This window comes from Halichoeres trimaculatus, unplaced genomic scaffold (genome assembly GCF_033239565.1).
Source record: "Halichoeres trimaculatus isolate MK-OKI-2021-1 unplaced genomic scaffold, fHalTri1.1 fHalTri1_scaffold_23, whole genome shotgun sequence".
Classification (NCBI taxonomy): domain Eukaryota; kingdom Metazoa; phylum Chordata; class Actinopteri; order Labriformes; family Labridae; genus Halichoeres; species Halichoeres trimaculatus.
Window position 1 is genome coordinate 21,848,426 of NW_027437201.1, and position 23,486 is coordinate 21,871,911.

Below are 23,486 nucleotides of genomic sequence, written 5' to 3' on the forward strand. Positions count from 1 at the left end.
ATGTGGCTCTCTGACTCCTTTGCAGTGGCTCCTTGCAGCTTTAAAAACATTGATTTTTTTTTTTCTTTCAGAGGGGTTTTGATAATTTAAGAAACTAACACTAAACAAAATAATGCATTGACATTTTGTTTGTTGTTGCATGGATGCATTTAACTTACAATATGCTGGCTTGATAAACATGCTTGATTTGTGGACATTAACAAACAAAAAAAGGTGAGTTGAGTTTGTTATAAAATTTAAAAGTTCTTTCAAAATGTTAAAAATGTTGAAAATTTTATTAAATTTCTTTTACAAAAAATTGCAAATTTCTAAAATTTCAAAATTGTTTGAAATTATTATTATTATTATTATTATTATTATTATTATTATTATTATTATTATTATTATTGTTGTTGTTGTTTTTACATTTTTTTTTTTTGGAATTTTTGCCAAAAAAAATAAATTTTTGGGAATTTTAGCAAAGTTGAGAAATTTCAAACAAATTGACATTTTTGCAAATTTATTTGTATTTAAATTTATTAAATTTTCTTTTTAAATTTGCAAAGTATAAATGTCAAAAAATTGAAATTTTTCAAAAATTTAATTTCAATTTCTGAAAAAAATGCTATTTTTTTACTTTCCTTTTTTTTTTTTACTTTTTTTTTTTTTTTGCATTTTTTTAATTTCAATTTCTTGTCAATACTTGCAAATTTAACAAACCCAATAAGTAAAAACGTCTAAGGGTGAATTTAATAAATTCCAAAAACGTCCATTTTAGATGATTATCTACTAGTTTTCAACTTTGTATTGAATGTTAAACACTTTATTGTCAGTATTGCAAGGTAAAGTAGATTTTGTGGCCCTGGAATGACTGTAATCAGCTGAGTTAAGCCATAATGGCTCCTTTGAAAGTAAATGTGGCGGACTGCTAATGTATACATATACAAAGATGTATAAGAGACCAGTCCATCCAACCCCAAATACAATTAAATCATAATTTAATTAGATATTATAAAATAATAATTGTTATTCAATATCAAATAATTAATTCAGAAAATTGATGAGTACTATACGATCAAATCAAATTCAAGTATGTATGTCAACCTATATTGGAGCCAATGTTTAAAAAAAGAAATAAATATAACATAGATTTAATAGAGAAATGCATTTATTTTGGTTTAACAAACCGCATTTTGTTTCTCTAATAACAGGGATTATAGATGAGTAGAGAATCTCAAACCTAGTGACTTTGACATTTTCAGAGGGGAAATTATGTGAGTGAACAGAAGCTATGATGAGCAATAGCAACATTTCCTCACGCTACTGCATCTTCAAGCGCTCAGTATAAAGATGAAACGCGGAGTGTAGAGGCGTACAGACGAGGCAGGGGAGGACCTCTCTCCCTTGAAATAATTTATGCAAGTGTCTGTCAGTGCTTCTGCTGCTGGAGAGGGTTAGTAGGAGTGGCTGAGGCGCTGGCAGTCTGCTTTGCATGAATCGTGGCTTCCAAGTCAGTGGCTGCAGCTCCGATATTTCCTGTCAGCTCCACACTCACTCACACAGCCGGACTGGGCGGAGGAGAAGCGGAGAGGGATGGCAGAGAACAGCTCCGAGGCGAGCAGCTCCGTTCACCGGAGATATCTGGCCCATTCTTCGGCGGAGAGAAACATTTCATCCGGGGTCGGCGCTGCATCGAAATGGATTCGGTTAAACGTCGGGGGAACGTACTTTTTAACAACGAGACAGACGCTGTGCCGGGATCCAAAATCATTTCTGTACAGACTGAGCCAGGCTGACCCCGAGCTCGACTCCGACAAGGTAAACGCTAAGCTAGTCAGGCTAGTTAGCATTGTAGTTCGGAGCGTAGTTGTTAACGCACTTATTCTCCACAAAATGGGCTTTATTTATTCAATGAATTATTAAGCAGTTAAAACAGACGACAGACTCGCTTATTTATCTATCTCTGAACACCACACACTTTGATAAAATCTCCAGTAATTCACATTTTATCCTTATTCGAATTTTTGTGACTAGCTTTCAGTTAGCCGGCTAGGCTAGCTAGATTCCGACAGTCACCACATGACATACGATCCTGCTGCTAGCTTCTGTGTGAATGTGTATTTTGTGTTGCTAGCAAGAAAAAAAGCTATTTATGTTGTTTAAACTATGTCTTGTTATAACGAGCTTGTGGTTTAGAGTGTTTGTTGACTTTTCTCAATCCAAATATTGAGTTGACACAGTACTAAAACTTTCTCTATCGAAGTTTGTTGCATTGCGTTGCATTCATAGAGGTGTCGAATGTCAAATAGTGACTTCAAACATCATTTTTAATAAATAAAAATACAGAAATGTCTCATTGTTTAAAGTATTATTCAGATTCTTTGTTGGGATTTTAGTTTAACTTTTTCTAAATTGATATCACAGTGTAGAAAGCTGCATATTTACATTCAGAATCTTAACTAACTAGCAGAATACTTGTCTATCATACTTTCAACGCTGGATTAATGTGTGTTTTTTTAGGGCTGCAGCTATCAAATATTTTAGTATTTGAGTATTCTACTGAATATCCCATCGATTAATCGAGTAATCGGATAAAATGCATTGTTGTTTGGTTAAAGATATAGCTGAAACGATTCTTCGAATGATTCGAGGTACTCGATTACAAAAAATACTCAAGTAATTTTTTCCGCCTCGAGGAATCGTTTAATTTTAAAAAAGATCAAAGAGTGGTATTTCAAATAGAGCTGAAGCCACATTAAGAGAGTTTTCAGACCCCTCAAGCTACCTCTTATACAAAATAGCAACTAGCAACAAATCTAGCTTCTTTTCTGGAGTTTGGAGACTACATTCATTCTACGAAACGGGTGCCATTTGGGTCCGCAACATTTGATGAGATGTAAAAGGTACAAAAAATAACTAAAATATTTTTATAATTTAACTAAACAAAAAAGTATTTTATCCGATTACTCGATTAATCGATGGGATTTTCAGTAGAATACTCGAATACAAAAATATTCGATAGCTGCCGCCCTAGTTAAAGAGCAGTTATTTTTCAAATAAAAATTTTTATCTTTAAGAAAAAGAATTTTCTGATACAGCATGTCAGTAAGAGCACTTCCTTTGGTAGCTCCAAAATTTGTAAACACACTTTGACACATTTTTTGTGCCTTGTACATCTCATCAAATGTTGCAGACCCAAATGGCACCCGTTTCGTAGTCTCCAAACTCCAGAAAAGAAGCTAGATTTGTTGCTAGTTGCTATTTTGTATAAGAGGTAGCTCTGAAAACTCTCTTAATATGGCCTCAGCTCTATTTGAAATACTCTTTGATCTTTTTTAAAATCAAACGATTTCTCGAGGCGGAGATAATTACTCGAGTATTTTTTGTAATCGAGTACCTCGAATCAGTCGAGGAATCGTTTCAGCTCTAGTGTTTTTGCCTTCTTCTCCAGAGGTTAGTCCCCCACTTGGCTCTGTTGGCTCTGCAGTAATCGTCCTCTGTGCTGGTGGTGAAGCTCCCCTAATGAGCACATAAGTCATTGCCAAGTGGGGTGAGGTGCTGCTGACAACCAAGAGCTCTGGATGAGGTCACCCAGCTCCCTGAATGGCCTCAGAGCTCCAGATGCAGGCTTCTTCTTTTCTCTGTGTCCATCTGCCAGTTTAACAGCAGTGTGTGTGTGCGTGTGTGTGTGCGCTCAGGCCTCCAGCACTTTAGAAGACAATGTATTAGTGTCTGTGTGTGCTGAGTGTGATGTGCTCAGCTCTACATGCTTCATTTTACTGCCCCGCATTATTCATTGTTTCATCTACTTGCTCATTTTAATCGTCACCCTTGCCCCCCAGTTTTTATACTAAGCTGAGGCGACGGCTCATCTCGTATTTTCATGCAAATAACTTAATCTCTGAATAATCAGCTTGCATTTTTGTCAGTTTATCCTCCCATGGGCAACGGATCAGTCCATCTCAATCCCTTATCTTAAGTGTGTATCAGACTCTCAGTCCATTAGCGTACCTCTCTCCTGCAGGGAGGCTGATTTTAGACGGCTCCTCATAAAAGACGGTTATTATTAGATTTTATTTCATGTGCAACTGTGACTCAAACTATAAACGTTGATGTTATTTCATCTCCCCTCTCTTATTATTTTTTTTTGCAACTGAGCCAAGAAAGTCCTTTTTTTTTTCTTTGCGTCACTCGACGCTGCATGTGAATCTGAAGCCCAGCAGAGAAACAGATCAGAGAAGAGCTCTGTTTTTGGACGAATGCAGTATTGTGTTTCCAAGCCAAGGAAATGAGTGGTTTAGTTCTCAGTCACGCAGGCTGACGTGCTTCAGCAGGACTCTTGAGGAGAACTGCATTATTCATGTTGTTGACTGGAGCCTGTTTTGCACATTGGAGAAGATCAGGGAGAAAGTGCTGTGATGTGCATGGTTCTAAAAGCTGAAAATATCCCTTTTTTAAGGCTTGTTTTGCTGCGAAGGTTAACATTAGCTGAAGTGACTCCTGTACAGTCAGAGAGGGATTTTATTGAGATGTTATTGAATCAACGAGTGAGGAGTTACGCATCATTGCCGCGCGGTAACTCTGGCAGACTCCTGCTCTCAAACTATTCCTAACCACCAGACGAGAGACCTGGCCTCCTCGCTTTGAGAGCCACATCAATTTTTCAAGCAGCCCATCACAAAGGATTCTTGTCCCCTCAAAAAATCTCATTCTATTCATATTTATATCCATTTGCTTCCTGAAGATCTCTCTGCAGCTTGTGTGAGAGAATACGGCTTCCTCTTAATGCCAGATTCAGGTTTTACGTCATGCTTGAGCACACTGTGGGAGGCGACGTAAATATTTAACGGTGATATCGCTGCCGCCTCCTGCTCCGTCCTCCCTCGGAAAGTGCTTAACAGGACGCTGCAGAGTGCTACCGGCAAATCAGGTGCAACTCTCGGCTGATCCTGTGGGCTTTCTCAAACTTTTAGGCAACTTTATCCTCAAAAGGCCCGCAGAGGAGCCCGATGTTCCTCGTCTTTAAAAAGTGTTTTCAGAGGAAGTTTCACTCAAAGTGCCCCGTTCTGCTGCAGCATTACTGATACTTTCCAGAGAAAACTTCCAAGTTGTGGTGGTTTTTTCTGCCTTGCCAGCTCGGTCATGACAGCAAAGCTTTTAACAAGGAGCTGTTCATTTGCTGCCCAAATACTCCTCCTGTCATAAACCGTCCTGCAGAAACGCAGCGGCGGTGTTACGCTGCAGAGTAGCGAATACTACCAAGGCGTGAAGTTCCTCTCAGCCTCTTTGGCAGGTCAAACAGCCTCAGATATCACTATTAAAGAGGACATATCATTCTTGTTTCTCCTTTTCACTGTGCCAGACTAGGATGCCTGTAAAGCATTTCTGCCCTCAGTACAAGTCATTTAGTTCCTTCATTGCCCCACAATAGCGTTCTCAATATCCTCATTTTAGGCCATTCTGAAGATCTCGTTGAAACGCTCCGCTTGGAGAATGACCTCCAGTAACCTCTCAACGTCACAGCCCTTTGTGCTCTGATTGGTCAGTTCTATCAGAGGGGCCGAGGGGGTGGAGCCAGGAGGCGGTTTTTGCAGCATGGCAGTATTTACAAAATCCCCACATTGGATGGGGCAGACTGAGCGAGTTTGCTGTTTGCCAAAACTTCACCGTAAGGCATTGATAGCACTAATAAAATGGCAGAGTGTAGGATACGTCCTTTTGTATTGGACCCTGAGTCAGACCCGGACGGTTCTGCAGCTCAGGAGGAAGAAAATCCACCTGGACACAGATCATCTCAGGACGCTTCAGTGTGGTGAGTCAAACCGGTACTGTAACATGTATAGTTTATACGTGGAAATATAGGCAGACTTCACCAATAAACTATTTCTCTAACAGGGCTCCATCCTGCTCCTTCACTTTTCTCTGTCTGTTTTATCCATCATGCTGAAAGTGTAGTCTAAAGATCGCCTCTACCGTCAGTTCGTCACTATGTTATTACCGCAGCATTATTGTGGTCCAGGTTCACAGTGCATGTCAGAACAAGCATGCAAATATCACAGTCTCACAAGTATTACCACGTCTGCTAAAACTACAGTGTTTTAACTGCTAATTCACCATGTAAAGCCGAGCTGCTCAGCAGAGCAGAGTCCCTGCATCCAGCACTCAGTCAGTCGGCTCTTGGTGGGTGTATCCCTCGGTGGCGGTTGTGTGACTAACTGACATCACAGAGGAGGAGCTGCTTTATCAGATTACTCCAATAAAGGCATCAAATCTCGTTCTAGGATATCAGAAAAAATACAATATCTCATTTTTTGAAAATTCAGGAGGTGAAAGGTCTTGTTTTCAAATTTATTATATTATATGTAAGTATTAAATCAGAGATCAGCATGATATGTCCCCTTTAAACATCTTGAAACATGATGCAGCCCTCCATGATGCAGCCCTGATGTGATGTGTGTATTATTTAAAAGTTGAAGGCCTATTTTACTATGCCATTACAGCGTGTACTCCAGAGGGACTCCAGGCTCCTGCTTTACAAGGATCAGACTTCCACTTGGCTAAGTAGGCACAGTCACATGACTCAGAAGATCCCCTGCAACATCTTTTAAGTACTCCTTCTGCAGCGAGCCTGTGCTGCTGGGCTGCGATGACGAGCGAGCAGCATTCGATGAATCTTTTATTCGTTTTATTCTTGGCCAGAGAAACCTGGACTCTGCAGGATAGTGTGTCTTGTGTGTATCTCCTGCTGTTGCTGTGTTTTGTTTTCCTGTCTTTGATAATTACAGGCAGCCATCTGGTGGATTATTTACACGTCTGTATGAAATTGCGCAGCGAGTATCCCACACCTGTCTAACTCTGTTTGGTTTCATGCAAAGTTTTCTGCTGTGCACTTCTTGTTGTGCTGCAGAGTAAACATGCAGTGACATGTTAATCTGATGAATTAAGCGCTGACTCTCAGTATTGATGTCTCTGCAGAAAGCCTTATGATATATTGGACATCATGTTGCTGAAGGGTGGGTCACCGTGGTATTTCCTGTGGGAGGATGTGTTTTGTGTGTACAAGAAGAGTGATAAGGTTGATACTGTACACTTCCCTCCTCATGGCTGTTTGTTTACTCTGACTTTTAGTGTTTCTGAGCTTAAACTCAGTCACAGTGAGGTCCGTTTCGTCTCGTACTGGATGTCAAAGCCTGTCATTTCAACATTTTCAAGGCCAAACCACAAACAGAAAGTAGCATGCCTGACCTGCACAGCACTGGCCTATTTCTGGTGGTTATTGTAGGCGGTGTTGACACATTGTTGATATCATCTGTTCTCTGGCTTTGCCTTTGTGTGGTTTAATCATAACTGTTTGATTAATAATCCTTTTTATTAGGTGTGAATGGAGACTTGGAGTTTGTCAACATAGTTCTTGTACAGTTTCCTCGCCCTCCTCTGCCCCCCTCCCTCCGCTTGTTGCCCTGTGTTTCCCAGTCCGGGCCCCCAGAGACACAGCCCTTTTGTTTTTTAATTAAGTGTACTGTCCCATTTGTGTACTCCCCACATCAGAGCCCCTGTATTTTTTTTTATTAATCCTCCCAACTCCCGTTAATGCACCCAACAGGTCAGGAGGCAAAACGTTCATAGATGTGTACTTTGAGTGTCAGTTTTACCTTCATAGGAGCCATTTCTCCTCAGCTCACCTGGATTAAAGTCATTCTGGGGCCACAAAATCTACTTTATCGTCACAATAAAGACTAAAAACTGTATAAAATTCTATTCATAGTTGAAATTTAGTTAATAATTATCCATCAAGAAGGTATTTTGAATTTATTGAATTAAACATGTGATGTCTTGGTTTTTATTTTTTATAAAAAAAATAAATTTGCAGTTTTAAAAAATGTGCAAAAAAATGTTAAAAAAATATGCAACAACTTTGAAATGTCAAAAATTTGCAAAAATAAAAAGAAATTCAAAGAATTTTCAAAATTTTCAAAATTTTTTGAGGATAAATTGTTTTTGGGGTGGGATGGACTGATCTCTAATACATTTTTGTATATTTGTATATCAGAGGTCTGCAAACTTAACTTTCATAGGAGCCATTTTGCTCAGCTGATTAAAGTCATTCCAGGGCCACAAAATCTACTTTACCTTGCAATACACACAATAAAGTGTTTGAAATGCTATACAAAGTTGAAACCTAGTACATAATAATCTAAAATAGACGTTTTTTGAATTTATTAAATTCACCCTTAGACGTTTTGATTTTGTAGGTTTGTTAATTTGTAAATATAAAAATAATAAAACAAAAAACTGAAATTAAAAAAAAAATTTAAAAGAAAAAGATTTTTTTTTAAATGCAAATGTAAAAAAAATGCAAATTTATTTCAAAATTGAAATTTAATGAATTTAATGTTTTTTTCACATTTATAAACATAAGAAATTTATCAAAGGAAATTTAATAAATTTGCAAAAATGTTAATTTGTTTGAAATTTCCAAACTTTGCAAAAAATTCCAAAAATGTGATTTATTATTTACTTTTTGCAAAAATAAAAAAATGTTAAAAAAAAAAAAAAACATGCTACAATTTCAAACAATTTAGAAATTTGAAAAATTTGCAAAATTAAAAAAAAAGGAAAAATGTAACAAATTTCCAAACACTTCACATTTTTTGAAAGAAGACTTAAATTTGGTGACAAACTCAACTCATCATTTTTTGTTGTTTACTAATGTCCACAAATCAATCATAAGTACATTGTCAGTTAAAAGAATCCATCCACACAGAATTAAAATCTGTATTTTCTTCTAGATTAGTCTTTTTGTAGATGTAGTTATCTTCCCAGGGCTGTAAAACTTGAGGTTAGCCACAGGTGCATGGAAAGTTGGTGGGCTGTTGATGTTGTAGGAGGTGAAGTAGAGCGGTGGCAGGCTTTATTGACAGATGGGATGAAGATTTAGTTCAACTAAATGTTAACACAGGATTTTATTTAGTGTCAGTGTCTTTAATCATCAATACCCTCTGGAAGAAAAATAAAAAAAACTTTATTTCAATGATACTTTTTTCAAAGCTACCCACCCTTTCACGAGTCCATGTCATAGCAATGACCTGACTACCCCTTATAAAGCTATTGCAGTTGGATTGCACACTATAAACATTTAACAGACCTTTTGTTGGCACAGACATGTTGACTTAACACTCAGGTAAAAGCTGTGAAAGAGCTCACGCTTGGAAATGAGCCATCATTAGTGTTTTTTTTTCCTTCCAGCTCTGCTTTTTCTGCTTTGACGAGTCCAAGTTTCTGCAGTGAAAGTGTTCACAGATCTGATTCATTTGAAGTATAATTAGAAACAACAGAGCTTTGGTGCTGAAACGCTGTCAGGATCCAGGTTTGCACAGAGCAAAACCGTATGAAGAGATCAGATGATGCTAAGAATCCAAACATGAAGTTAATTTTGTTGGAATTGAGCGATGACGTTGGGATGTATCTGACCAGGCACAGAGAGGAGCTGCAGATAAAATGTTGACACGTCTTTAACAAAGAGCTGATGCTAAAGTCAACTTTTTAGCAACAAATATCACACAGCTACCTGTGTGTGTCTGTGCAACCTCAGTCAGAAAGGATCTCATGTAGCGTCTTTGGATCAAACCAACTCCAGGTAGATGGGGAGGTGCTTTTCTAGATTGAATGTAAGGCACAAGTAGCCGACTTGTTTTGACTTGAAGAAATATCAGAGATGACAGGAGCAGACTCAAAAATAATGGGTTAATTAACTTTAACTTTTTAAGTCATTTGCGGCACACTGCAGACAGGAGATCAGAATAGCGCTCCTCTGGGCTCAGGGAGGATATTTGTGTTTGGAAAGCAGGTCAGCCAGCCAGGAGTTTGGGGATTCATTAGAAAAAGAAAGTGCTCCGGGACCTTCCCTCATTATCACAAAGATTAATGTGTTTGGAGGTGGACTCCCACCCTGCACGTGTCCTTCTGTGGGTGTTGGGTCGTGAGCCCAGCGCTATGACTACCCGGCTGTGTTCTTGTGTAAATAGTGAAGATGTTGCTCTGACCAGTGGTGCTGCTAATTTGTTCCTGGAGCTGTATACTCGCCTGATGCAAAGTCAAACATCCTGAAGCGTTTGAGGATTGGCCATAAATTTGCTTAAGGTCTGTGCTGAGCGTTTTTCCCTAAATGTCACGCCTGTTTGACTCACCAAATGTCACATCATGTTAAACAACTTAAAGCAGTAAACCGGCGCCGGCTGACTGAGTCGGCGGCTTTTCTAACTGACTCTGGCTTCATGAGTAACGCAGACCGGACTGGGCCAGTCCTCGTTTGTAAGCCAAGGTGCTTTCTCCTGGTGGATTCAGCGTCCTGTTCCCGATCTTTTTCTGTTCTGCTCTAATTGTTTCAGTCGCCTCGTGCCCTCGTGAGACGAAGGCGCGAGTACTTATAGAAATAGGGGAATACCCAGCGGTTGTGAAGAAATCGGGATCAGACCCAAGACCTTTGGGAGTTGTGGAGTGATATCCCAGAAGCCTTTGTGTAGGAGTGTGTGTGTGACACTTTGGCACATGTCTGTTCAACACCTGTGGAGATTATCAGCACATGACCTTGTTTCATTTACCCATGGAGTGTTTTTAATCTCAGTGGATTATAAATAAAAGAAACACATTTTTATCCTCATGTGATCAGACGTTTAAAAACTTGATGCCTTATTGTGAATTATTGTGCGAGTGTGTTGATTATTACTTCAACCTTTTAACACCTGAGCCTTAAATACCTGCCTGGACCTTTTTGCTTATTTTGACAATAAAATGGTCAAAAAATGTCCTGTGAGTCAACGCTTTCACCCATTTCTCTGGAATACTTTGAACTTTCAATATCTGGAGTTATTCTCAGTTAATGCATGTTATGTGAGATTAAAACAGTTTAAAGTGAAGAAAAACACAAGAACAGAGCTGGATTTTAGAGATTTAGTAAAAAAAAAAAAAAACAATCAAACATCAGGGGCAGATTTTACAGGATGGCTTCTCCTCGTACAGGAGAAAAGGAAAGTGAAACTTAAGGAGAAAGATTCAGCTGGTTACGCTCACTGTACAGAACAAATAAGGCTTGGTGCATTGATTTATAAAGGATATCACACAATAAAAGCCTCAAACCATGCTCACACAGTGAAAAGAAGACTTGGTTCACTGTTCTAACATCGCACAATAAACCCATGCGCTATTTTATGCGCTGCGCGACACACGCACTTACTCGTGTACAGCACAAATGCAGCACAGTACTCTGTTCTAAAAGGGTTATAATCATGCATCTTCTTCATGCATCTTCATTGCCATATGGAATGAAGGCTGTGTTATGCTTTCTGCGCAAACATGACGCGCGGAAATGAGACGCATGAAATCCGCGCAAGGTTGTCTGTGTTAAAGCACACACGTGTTTGTGTGTCTGTGAACGCATTGGGGCCATAGACTAGAAAAAAAATGGACATCATCTTGCTCTGCTTGAAGTGAGGCTGCTTTGAAAACTGCTCCCCCTGGTGGCTGGCTGCAGTATAGGTCAAAAAATCCATCTCTCCAGTCATTCCAGATGGGCTGTGGTCAAACTTTAAAAAATTAAAACACCTGGTAGTAATGTTTCTCACGTCTGATTGTTGTGGTGATTTGAAGATATCATTCGGCTGTCTTGTATTCCAGTCCTCTTTTTTCTGAAAAGTTTTGTTTTCATTAGTTATACAAGGTTAAAAACGATGTTTGGTGTCACATTCAACCACGATTGACAGCTGCCGTTCTCAGGGATTGTAAAATATTTTAGGAGGTAGAGTCAAGAAGTGATTAGACTCTCGAAGTAAAATAAAAAATGTTATTTTTCACCCTGTCCACTCTATATACAGTCTATGGATAGAAATGTGAACGCGACAATGTACAGACGACATCCTGTCATGTAAATTAGATGAATAACATAAGGCTTTGTGGACTGTTAAATAAAAAAAACAAGGTTTAGATCTGATTTATGAGAGTGGGAACTCTAAATCACTTCTCCTGTGATCTGGCGCTACATGGAAAATAAAATTAACTTGACCTCCAGGAATGGTCGGGGAAACGCTGTATTTTACAGACAAGACCTGGTACGCTGTTTTAAAAAAGTCACCACAAAAAACAAGATAATTACGCACAGGAAGTAAAAACAAGACAGATTGTCTGATTGTGCAAATTCTTTAGGTTTAATGATGGTCATTTAAAGTGTGACGTGTCTGGTAACTTTGGGTTTTAATTGTAAAGCTGACATCATTCGGTCGCTGAAAGGCGCGTGTCCACGGTTTGAACTGCGTATTTCCTAAAGATTGAAGCTTTTGTTCCAGGAGATGTCATCCTTTAAGCTCATCCTCGTCTGTTTCTGATTCCCAGGATGAAACTGGTGCCTATCTCATCGACAGAGACCCAACATACTTTGGGCCAGTGCTGAACTACTTGAGGCACGGCAAACTGGTGCTCAACAGGGACCTGGCAGAGGAAGGTAGTGCCGCTATGAGGAATACAACCAAACTGGCTAAAATATCACTTTTTAGCTAAGACTAACATCCATCAGGAACAGAAGTGTCAGGTTTAAAGTGTTTTTCTGATCTAGGATGATTAAAGCAGGACTGTGTGTTTCTCTCAGGAGTGCTGGAGGAAGCTGAATTCTACAACATCACATCGTTAATAAAGCTCATCAAGGACAAGATCAGGGAACGTGACTGTAAAACATCACAGGTATACCAGCGGCTAAATAAACCTCTTCCTGAATCTGATTTTCCCGTTTCACAGTTTTTATTCCTCCCTTCCCGTCCCGTTTCCCGTCCCGTTTCACCCCCTCAGGTCCCGGTGAAGCACGTTTACCGGGTGCTGCAGTGCCAGGAGGAGGAGCTGACACAGATGGTGTCCACCATGTCTGACGGCTGGAAGTTCGAACAGGTAAATCTCTGCCTGCTGGGTCAGCGCGGCAATCCTCCTTTCATGTGCTTCACCCACCCCGCTATGCTCACATTGACCCAGAAAGTCCAATCCTCAATATTGGAAATGGCTCAAAAGCCAGACAGCAAATCACATCTTTCTCAATGTCCGCATACATGATCCGGGCATTCCTTCTGTGCTCTGATTGGTTGTTGCAGCTTGTCAGTATAGGTTACGGGCGGGCCCACCAGACAGAGTTTCTGCTGATTGTGTCAAGGGAGGTGAAGGGAGAGGAGTCTGCTTTGCCAAACAACAGCGGAGAGGTGTGTCCCTCAAATCTCTGTCCACGGGCTGGTCACTGCATGGTCCCCATGTCGTCCATACACACCCCGTTGGCCATTGTTTGTCCCGAACAGACACGTAGCTGTTGGTCATTTGAGTTGATTCTTTTCAATGTTCATTTGTTGCCTGCTCACCAGTGAGGCTCAGACGACATGACACCTTCTTTTCTCGTCTGTGATTTTATTTCATCGTGCTATAATTTCCATTTTTACTGCCTTCACAGTTTGAGAGCTTTTGTCTGAAGCCTTTTGTGTCTTTGCCTTGATGAGCCACGTTTAGAGGCTGTGCTGTGAGAATATATTGGTCGTTTAGAGGGGGAACATGGATATTTGCTGTATTTAAGATAGATTTAAAGATAAAAGGGTCAAAGGTTGGGTTCTGCTGAAGCTGTGAGAAGATCTACACTGAGAGGCCTCATGATTGGGAGTGGTTCTGTAATCAGGGGAACATTTCAGGTTTACAAAAAGTCTGTTTGCAAAGTATACACCTGGGATTTACTAAATTCATTTATAAGCAAGCTTAATGAATTCTAAAATATTTTAGGAATAAAAAAATTCTATAGATTAACCCGAATTGAGAGTTATACAACATATCTATGTCAGACTGTGCTCCCTATAAATGTCCCTCATCATTTATTTCACAGTTTAGACAAAATTTAAAATAATTATGGCTAAAAAATCCAAGTAACCAGCTGACAGGACAAGACGAGAGAAACTTTTTGGCCCTTGTGCTAACTGCAAACTTGATCAATTTTTGATAAATTTTAGGATCACAATTGTCTAAAAAATGTCAAATTTGCTAAATCATTTAGGTTCTTGAATATATATATATATATATATATATATATATATATAAATATATATATATATATATATATATATATATATATATATATATATATATATATATATATATATATATATTTTAAATTTTACAAAAATTTTAAACTTTTTTTTCAATTTTTTGCAAATATTTTTCGTCATGTTTTTGCACATTTTTGGATTTTTAAAAATATATGTATATTTAATAATTAAATTTTAAGATCACAAATGTTTAAAAATGTCATATTTTCTAAATCATAAAAGTTCTTGAATTTTTATTATATTGTAAAATTCTGCAAAATTTTGAAACTTGTTTTCAATTTTTTGCAAATATATTTGATGGTGTTTTTGCACATTTTTGAATGTTTTGAATATATATATATATTTAATAATTAAATTTTAAGATCACAAATGTCTAAAAATGTCATATTTTCTAAATCATAAAAGTTCTTGAATTTTTTTTATCCTGTAAAATTTTGCAAAATTTTGAAACTTTTTTTTTCAATATTTTGCAAATATTTTTCGTCCTGTTTTTGCACATTTTTGGATTTTTTTTTTATATTTATATATTTTTACATTTTGTTTTTATTTATTGATTTTTTTTGCAAATTTCTGTAAAATAAAGAAGCCATAACATGTATAATTTTGTAACTTAAAAGAAACTTTTTGTTTGATAATTATCCACTACATTTTCTCTTTGCATAGAATTTTATAGACTTTGAAATCTTTATTGTGAAGATTAAGTAGTTTTTTTTGGCTCCAGAATGACTTTAATACAGGTGAGCTGATGAAAAATGGCTCCTATGAAAATAAAAGTTGCAGACCACTCCACCAGAAAAAAAACATGCCACAACCTGACCTCCATCAGCTCCTATTTCTGCTCCTTTTCTTCACAGTTTGGTCTTTATAACATCTATAGTAAGAAGAGCAGAAAATGTTGGTAACACAGCTGATGAACAGTTAATGCGCCCCATGTACAGACAATCATTCTGATGAAATATTGATGAGGAGGAGCTGAAACATGACACACTTTCTTCAAGGTTCACACCAAAAAGGATGGGACCTCAGCTGATTTGGGTCATGTGACTTTGGAAAATGAAACTGAAACTTCAGTAGAGACCCGCTGTAAAATTGTTCATTGCTTGAACTTAATATTTAGTAAATTGATCAGTTAACCCCCTGGTCTTGAGCTGTTCCCCTGATTATAGAACCACTCTTGGATGCGTGTTTTGTGTTTACGTGAATCTCTGAGACGAGGATCTCCGTTTCAGCTCCATTAAAGCTGAAATCTTGCTAATCTCCTTACAAAGGTCAGACGGGAAACTCCTTGAAACACTCCTTTTGCAAAGTCTAAAGCTCAGTCTGCAGCCGCGTCTTTAAGACTCTATGAACACAGACAGAATACTGCCGAGGACTTGATCCTCTGAGTCTCAGGATCTCGTTGCATGTGGGGTCTTTACTCCCTGTGTGTGTGTGTGTGTGTGTGTGTAAGGGTGTGTGTGGTAGCTAGTGGAGACTGTTTGGTCTTTACGCTGCGCTATTGTAAGAGTGATCGCTGAACAACAACAAGTCTCCGGCAGCAGCAGCAGCAGCTAATGAGGAGCTGCATGTCTGAACATGCACACCTGAGTACAGAAGGTTTACATGTAGCCTGCAGTCCGCACACACACACACACACACACACACACACACACACACACACACACACACTCACTCTGCAGGAAAAGCAGTTTTTCAGGATCAGGAGTTGCTCTGTTTGGTGTTCACACAGTTTATACAGATGGCATTGACGTCGTCCTTCAGTTTGTTCTCTAGCAGATTATTGTACTTAGATTGTGTGTGTGTGTGTATGGGTGTGTGTGTGTGTGTGTATGGGGGGTGTTTTTAGACCAACTCCTGATGATTACATCAGTCCTGTGTTGGTTTGCTTGCCTTCATCAGATCAGATCTCTCAGAAATGACGCCGGTGTTGACTGACGGTGAAGTTTGTCTTGTTGGAGATTTGTCATCAAACTCATTGGATTCACTGATTCAGATCAAGCTGTTTACATTAAACAAACCTGGTCCTGTCAGGTCAAAGCCACCATCTCCCTCATCCACTTTCTACGAGCATGTTTGCTTCATGTGGTCCAGTCCTCCCTGCCCCCCTCTGGTTATCTCCGTCTGTCTGTAGCATCTTCGTTTAGTCGTCTTCTCTGGAGCACAGTTTCTTAATTTCTGTGTCATTACTTTGTCTTCCCTTTGATTTCTTCTTGGGTTTCAGTGCTGGCATGTCTGCAGGTCCTAAAGGAACTTGTCACAGTTTGAATAAGAGTGAAATTGACATTTTCAAGGGAGCTTAAAATATTCATTTTGTTTCTGAAGTTTCTGAACGCTTCCTGATAAGTCAAGTGAATAAAAATCACATCTGGAGTCTGAGGGCCAATCCCAGTTTCACACCTTGGATGTTGGTTTTGCACGTGCACTTGTAGTAAAGGGGTGTCCCAGTTCTCTGTAAGATCAAGACAAGTTTATTTATATATCACATTTCAGCAAGGAAATTCAAAGTGCTTAGATGGAACATATTAAAATAAAACAATTAAAAAGCAGATTCAAAATAATAAGATGCAGCAAAACAAAATAAAATTAAAAGAAAAAATAGTTAAACAGATTTTAAGATAAGAGTCCCAAGAGTTGCAAAATTGTGCTTTTTTTTCTTTTTAAAGAAAGGTAATTAAAATAAATTGTGAGTCCTCAACCTGGGTTTACTGAAGGTGAAGGACTACACAGCCCTTAAAATGAAGACAAACAGAGACATCACTTGAAACCAAGAGGTGCGACAAATTTCCCATGAAATCATGGCAAACATATTACCCATGTTTCGAATTTATGGTTAATTTTGAAATCAATTATTACGGGTGGGAGAAAAAAATCAAAAATCCACATATCATGATTTTTTGTTTGGATTGACTATATCAAAATTGAGATTCTTTGTCAATTTTTATTTTTCAAATTCAAAAAAATAATTTTAGTTTTTGTTTGGATGGAAAAAAAGTTACCACTTTTCTCCAGCAGAGGGCGAAATATTTCTCTCTGAATCACATGATGTGCATTTTATAGGAAAATATGGCTCTTGATATAGTCTGTAGACATCATTATTTAACTTTTTCACATGGTCTGGTTATAAAAAAGCAAACCAAAAATTGCAAAAATCGTACATATCGAAGAATCGCAGTTTAAGTTGTAATAGAATCAAATTGCGAGACTAGCATATTGTTTGCTTTTAACTGCTACAGCTAATAAAAGCTACGCCGATGTCAGACTTCACTGCGGTGGGCTGCATTTCATGAATAATTGGACAGATAAGCTGCGTTCAAGAGCTGCATCAGCTACATGAGCTAATATTAGAGTATTCGGAGGCTAAATAACATAGCTTCTGAATAATCTAATGTTAGCTTGATGTTAGCTTTTCAGGGTTTAGCTGTCTCGTAACTCGTGATGTGGTTCATCATTGTGAGGTTTGTTTGGTGTGAGTTTATCGCCCTGATCCAGGATGTCCACAGCGTCTTAAAAAGTGTTAAAAGTTGATACATCAATTTTGGGAAAATTAAAAAGTGTTAAAAAGTCTTAATTGTGGTTTTATGAGGTCTTAAATTTTATAGGTGTTCAAGCTTTGACTCCAAAAATATCCATGAATATTTCTTTTCCTCCTTGAGACATTAAACATTCAGCCGATAAAGTTATAAAATAGAATAGAATAGAATGGCACTACTTTACTTGGAGTCACTAGAAAAATACAAAAAAATGAAAAGAATAAAATAAAATACATACAAACAAAATTAATTACCATAAAAAATTACTCATAAAAACAGAAATAATTTAAACAAAAAAAAAAAACAATAAAAAAATATTAATCAGAAAAACAAAATTAATTACCACAAAAAATTACTCATAAAAACAGAAATAATTATAACTAAAAACAAACCAATATAATAATTATAACAAAAAAAAAACAATAAAAAAATATTAATCAGAAAAACAAAATTAATTACCACAAAAAAATTACTCATAAAAACAGAAATAATTATAACTAAAAACAAACCAATTTAATTATTAAAACAAAAAACAAACCAATAAAAAAATATTAATCAGAAAAAAAAAATTAATTTCCACAAAAAACAAACCTTGGTTGTTGTTTTTTTTCTTCAAGTGAATGCAATATGCTTCTGTAAAAGGGTGAGAGAGACGACTTGGATTGGCCCTTAGTCTACAGAGCAACATGTGTCAAACTGAAATTATCTTACACTGTTTAGTGCATCTGTCTAATGAGGCCCAGAAGTTAAAGCTTTTAAAGTGAAGTTGAAGGAGCCTGTAGACTCTTTCTGCTCTGTTTCTGTGTGTCCCTCCTTCCCTGTGTTTCCCTCCATGAGTAACCCAGCCTCCTCCTCTCCTCTCCTCCATCAGTCTAAGACTAAACTCTCTCTGTGTATCCCCTGCTAGCTGGTCAGCATAGGCTCCTCTTACAACTACGGAAACGAAGACCAAGCTGAGTTCCTGTGTGTAGTCTCCAAGGAGCTGCACAATCAATCATACGGGACGAACAGCGAGCCCAGCGAGAAGGCAAAGGTGAGTGTGTGAATGTGTGTGTGTGTGAAGCGTTAATCCCTGCTCGCCGTGTTTTCAGAGCGCGCAGGTCGGCAGATTAGCCGTGCCGTTGGAGAGGTCTTTGATTTTCTCAAGGGAAGCGAGAGGCGCCCTGAGGAATTCAGACTCCATCAGCCACACATGAAGAAGCACACTGTTACCCTCCAACGTGCACACAGCTACAAGTGCATCCTTAAAGAAGAAGATTTGACTCTTTGTTCAAAATGTTTCCAAAGGCACAAAATCCACTCCTTAAAACGCCTCTCTTTATGTTTCTCCACACAAAGAGTAAAAACGACGAGCAGGAAGTCGTGACAGAGAGCAGAGGACGGAGAGATGTGCCGTTGGGTAACATCTCTGCTCCTGCTCGGCTGTTTTTCCCTTTGAATCAACATTTAATTTAGCTTTTAAGGAAACTCCCCGTTTGATTTCTCTCCTTGTTTTCCTGACGCCTTCATTCATTTCCGTTATTTTACACCTTTTTGCCTTTTCTTGTCTTCTTCTGTGCCGTCTGCATGCCGCATGTTGCTCAGAGCGAGGACGAAGAGACGGATTATGAAATGAATGACTCTGATTAGGGTTGAGCACTTTATGACTCACTGGTGAGAGCTCAAGTGCTCGTAGTCCCCCTCCGGCCCACCTCCTCAGCCCGTCCCTCCCCACCTCCCCCCCTGTCCCCGCTCTGTACGGTTCACGCTGCTGAAACATCCCCCTCGTCTGACTCAGACGTCCCGTCAAACATCAAACCAGACGTGTCCTGCAGAGACAGCCGCACACCTCAGTGCTGGTCTTCTTTCTGTGAAGGGACTCGTTAGCTTCAGTGGCGTGAATGAGACCCTGTAATGAGTGTCCTGCTAACAGCTTTGGCTGCGTGAGGCCGCGCTGAATCATCAGCTGCTGCACTTTGACTCATTGTTTCTGGTTCAGTGACATTTGAAAGGAAGAGAGGGCTACGAGGCTTCCGTCGTGGGCTTCATTGTTAAATATAGTTATAGGACATTGTAGTAAGAGTCATTGTTTATCTCACAGGAGGCAGAGGGATACACAGGAACCCTGCACCGCTGAGTCTCTGTTAAATTTAGCTTCTGATTAAAGCCTCGTTTCCACCAAGCAGTTCATTTCAGTTCGGTTTGTCTCGGTACGTCACACATTTTGTGACGTTTCCACGGACTAATCCCAGGTAGAGATGGATACCTTTCACATTGGAAACGATATGGTACTGATGCCCGGTTCCTGGCAATCGGTGCCGGTACCCAACAATTTTAAGTACTCTTTTGTGGTTATGTGGTAAAAAACATCAATTTGTTAAGTAATGAAATATACTAATTTTTTTCAACTACACATTATTATTCTTCAGTAAATACCCTTGCAATGCTGTGTTCATGTCCAGTATGGAATATTGCCCTCTTTTGGTATCTGGCAATTGGTACTGGTACTCAACGGTACCAGTTTTTGGTACTTTTTTGTATTTATGTGGTGAAAAATATCAATTTGTTGAATAATGTATACATTTTTTTTCAATCTAGCATGTTTATTCTTCAATCTGTTCAATTCAATTCTTAAGTATGTTGCTTTTAAGTATGTTGTCTTATGTTTAGGTGTACTATGTTTCTAAGTATGTTGTTTTATGGTTAGTTGTACTATGTTTTTCTACTGTGAAGCACTTTGTGACTTGTGTGTGTGAAAAGTGCTATACAAATAAAGTTTACTTACCTACTTATATATAACATTGAGATGCTGTGTTTAAGTCCAGCATGGAAAATCGCCTACTCTTCCACTCCCTCAAAGTCAAAAGGATGCATTCAGGAACCTGAACATGGTACCTTTTGATTTTACATGAACTGGTACCCGGTACTTTTGACAGAATTCAGTCAGTACCTATAAAAGTACTTCATTCGGTACCCATCCCTTATCCCGGGACAGATCCCCAAATAACTGAGACAAACATCCCACTTCCTGGGACCCCTATGTTGGGGTGCCAAACTAAACCAATCTGATCCCTGTAAGGATGGGTACTGATTTAGGTACTTTTAGAGGTACCATCCGAATTCTGTCAAAAGCACTGAGAACCAATTCAAGTAGAGTCAAAAGGTACCATGTTTAGGTACCTGAATGCATCCTTGTGACTGTGAGGAAGTGGAAGAGTAGGCGATTTTCCATGCTGGACGTGAACACAGCATTGCAAGGGTATATATTGAAGAATACATATGTTAAATTGAAAATAAATATGTACATTATTAAAAAACAGATAATTTTCACCACATAAACACAAAAAAGTACCAAAATCTGCTACCATTGAGTACCGGTACCGATTGCTAGATACCAGGCATTGGTACCGTATCATTTCAAATGTAAAGGTACCCATCCCTAGATCCCAGAGGGTGGAGCTAGAAACACTGCAGTCAGTTGATTGGTTGGAAAAAAAAAGTTTTTTCTTCTTCTTCTTTGGATTTATCAGCGGGGTAAACTGTGTCACGCTACTATGGCGTCATGCTATTGCGCAACTGGCGCAGCTATCAGCATCCAGCTTACACACCGTCTACCACAAGGGGGCACTGTTGGCTGTGGTAACAGAAACCGTACTGATCTGAACCAGACTGCTTGGTGGAAACGGGGCTTCTGACTCTTCATTTGTCCCATGTTCCAGAAAACTTCAGTTATAGCGCCACCTACAGGCCTGGCATGCTCACTACAGCGTTTCTGTGTAAACATAGATATTTTTCTCTGCATTTCAGCCTTTTTGGGATGAATCGTTGTCGTGTAATCAGGGCCTAAGACTCCAGGTTTATCATTTCATGTCTCAGATCCAGAATATTCAAAGTGCAGCGCTCGGTTTCAGCAGCGTGTCTTCCTGCTCCCAACGTTTATCCCACCTGACAAGCTTCCCTGAGCTCACCCAGGTCTGGCTCTGCATAGTCGCTCTGCATAGTCGCTCTGTATAGTCGCTCTGCATAGTCGCTCTGCATAGTCGCTCGCAACGCTTTATTGCTTCATTATTTCCCTCACGTAAGCAAGCGCTCCCGTCTCCTCGCACTCTCTTCAGTGTGTTTGATTCAGCAGACGTGTAGAGGGAATGTCAGAGAGTCTCCTGCAGCAGGAACAAACGCTTTAATAAAAAATAAATAAAGTGATGAGTGAATGTGAAAGCATTGTCCTGTCTTTGTCTCTGTTGACTCTCTCCTCTCTGGTCCCTGCAGATCCTTCAGGAAAGGGGCTCCCGGATGTGAAGAGGACTCAGTATTATGAGCTCCAGGTGTTATGATGCAAACATATCATCTTTGTGGAAGAACGTTTGGCACAATGGAGATTTAAAGGGAGGGGTGTGCATTTCTTTTGTGTTTTCCCTCCATTCTGCTTTTTATTTCTTGATGTAAATACGTCTGTTTACTGACAAGTTGTGCCTGTACATTGAAACTGGACCTTTGTTTTCTTTTTTAATTAGTGGCAAGTTTCTAATTGAAAGTGAGGAATTTCAACCTGCGTCTGTTTTACGGTATAAAATATGGCTGTGATCATTTAAGGCCAATGATTCACTCAGGGTCATTTGTTGAGTTCATTCTTCTATCCTCCAACTCACGTGTCTGGAAAGGGATCAGTAACGGTCTTTAAAACAAAAAGATTACAAGTTCAAATCTTCATTTAGAGATGCTAAGAAGGGAACCGTGCGTTTATTTAGCACATTTTATCAAGTTAAGCTATCAAATGTGAAAATTGCCCAATCAAAACACTTCCCCCGCAGATTTGAAACTGTTGCTCTGAGATTTTTGATCATAAGGATCAAGATGTTGAAAATCTCAGCCCCACAAAAAGATTTTAATCTGGTTTTTTGCTGGAGGTTTCAGGGGCATTGAGGCGTTTTTAGGTGACATGAACGTGACCGGACATCTGAGAGTCTCACTTTTTAACAGGATGTAACTTTGGAGAACAAGCAGAAACATCTGCATGAGTTCTGATCCAAATGTTCTGATCCAAATGTTCTGATCCAAATGTTCTGATCCAAATGTTCTGATCTAAATGTTCTGATCTAAATGTTCTGATTGCTTTCTTGGCTTTGAGAAGTGAACGTGTCAGTGTAGCTGCTTTTGGCACCATGTACTCTTTATCTTGCAACCTTAGTAACAAAGTAACCCACAGATATGACCTGTGTGTGCTGTGGGAGTAAGAACGTGTTCATTTCAACAAAAGTCCACGTATCTTTTGTTTTTTTTAGGATGAGACATTTAAGTATTGGAGATATCTTTAAGATTTATGCTGCCTTTACAACTCAAATTGCTTTTTTCAGACGTAAAGTGCGAGTTCATATCAAGTTAAATTTGTCTTTAACTTTAGTTCCTCATGTTCAGAAGTCTAAAACTAACTGCCAAAATAGTCACAGGTGTTTGCAAAATGTGAATTCTGGTTTACAGTGACTTTTATTTTTTAAGCATCAGTGTCCTCCAACGACTTCCTGTTTCCTGCCTGGAAAACCATCCTCAGGACAGTGGCGTCTTTATATATATATATATCTCTTTTTTAACCCGCTGTTTTCTGAGTTTTCCTTAACTTTGTGTATTTTGTATGTTTTGAGGGAACATTTCTTTGATTCAGATCTTTTTATTTCAAGGGGAAGTATTTGTGGCACGCGCAGTTTGGGGACTGGAACTGTTTGAAGGCAGGCGTGAAGGACTTTCTGTTCATATCCAGAGGAGGTTTTTGTTTTGATGTATATAATCCAAAATCCAATATTAATATTTAACTCTTACAAACAAACTGCACGTTTTGTACACTGTATAGAGAAACCCAACTCCGAGAGGAAGTTGTTTATACTGGATC

The 23,486-nt window shown here is 38.8% G+C and overlaps 1 protein-coding gene across 2 annotated transcripts; it reads left to right on the forward strand.

The window, feature by feature from the left end:
• The first annotated feature begins 1,384 nt into the window (after positions 1-1,384).
• kctd5b (potassium channel tetramerization domain containing 5b) lies at positions 1,385-22,927 on the forward strand. Of its 2 annotated transcripts, XM_074663170.1 has the most exons (7): positions 1,385-1,797; positions 12,364-12,472; positions 12,617-12,708; positions 12,814-12,909; positions 13,107-13,211; positions 18,531-18,656; positions 21,872-22,927. In XM_074663170.1, exons 1-7 carry the CDS (start codon positions 1,573-1,575, stop codon positions 21,899-21,901), a joined length of 783 nt encoding a protein of 260 aa, XP_074519271.1. In that variant the 5' UTR covers positions 1,385-1,572; the 3' UTR covers positions 21,902-22,927. The 2 variants fall into 2 exon arrangements, with proteins under 2 accessions (XP_074519271.1, XP_074519272.1); XM_074663171.1 differs by lacking the exon at positions 13,107-13,211 and having other exon boundaries at positions 1,391-1,797.
• The last annotated feature ends 559 nt before the right edge of the window (positions 22,928-23,486 follow it).

Coding starts and splice junctions, on each gene's coding strand:
- kctd5b (XM_074663170.1), top strand. CDS start 1,573: ATGGCAGAGAACAGCTCCGAGGCGAGCAGCTCCGTTCACCGGAGATAT. Junction 12,473..12,616: donor CAGGGACCTGGCAGAGGAAG/GTAGTGCCGCTA, acceptor TGTTTCTCTCAG/GAGTGCTGGAGGAAGCTGAA. Junction 18,657..21,871: donor AGCCCAGCGAGAAGGCAAAG/GTGAGTGTGTGA, acceptor TGGTCCCTGCAG/ATCCTTCAGGAAAGGGGCTC.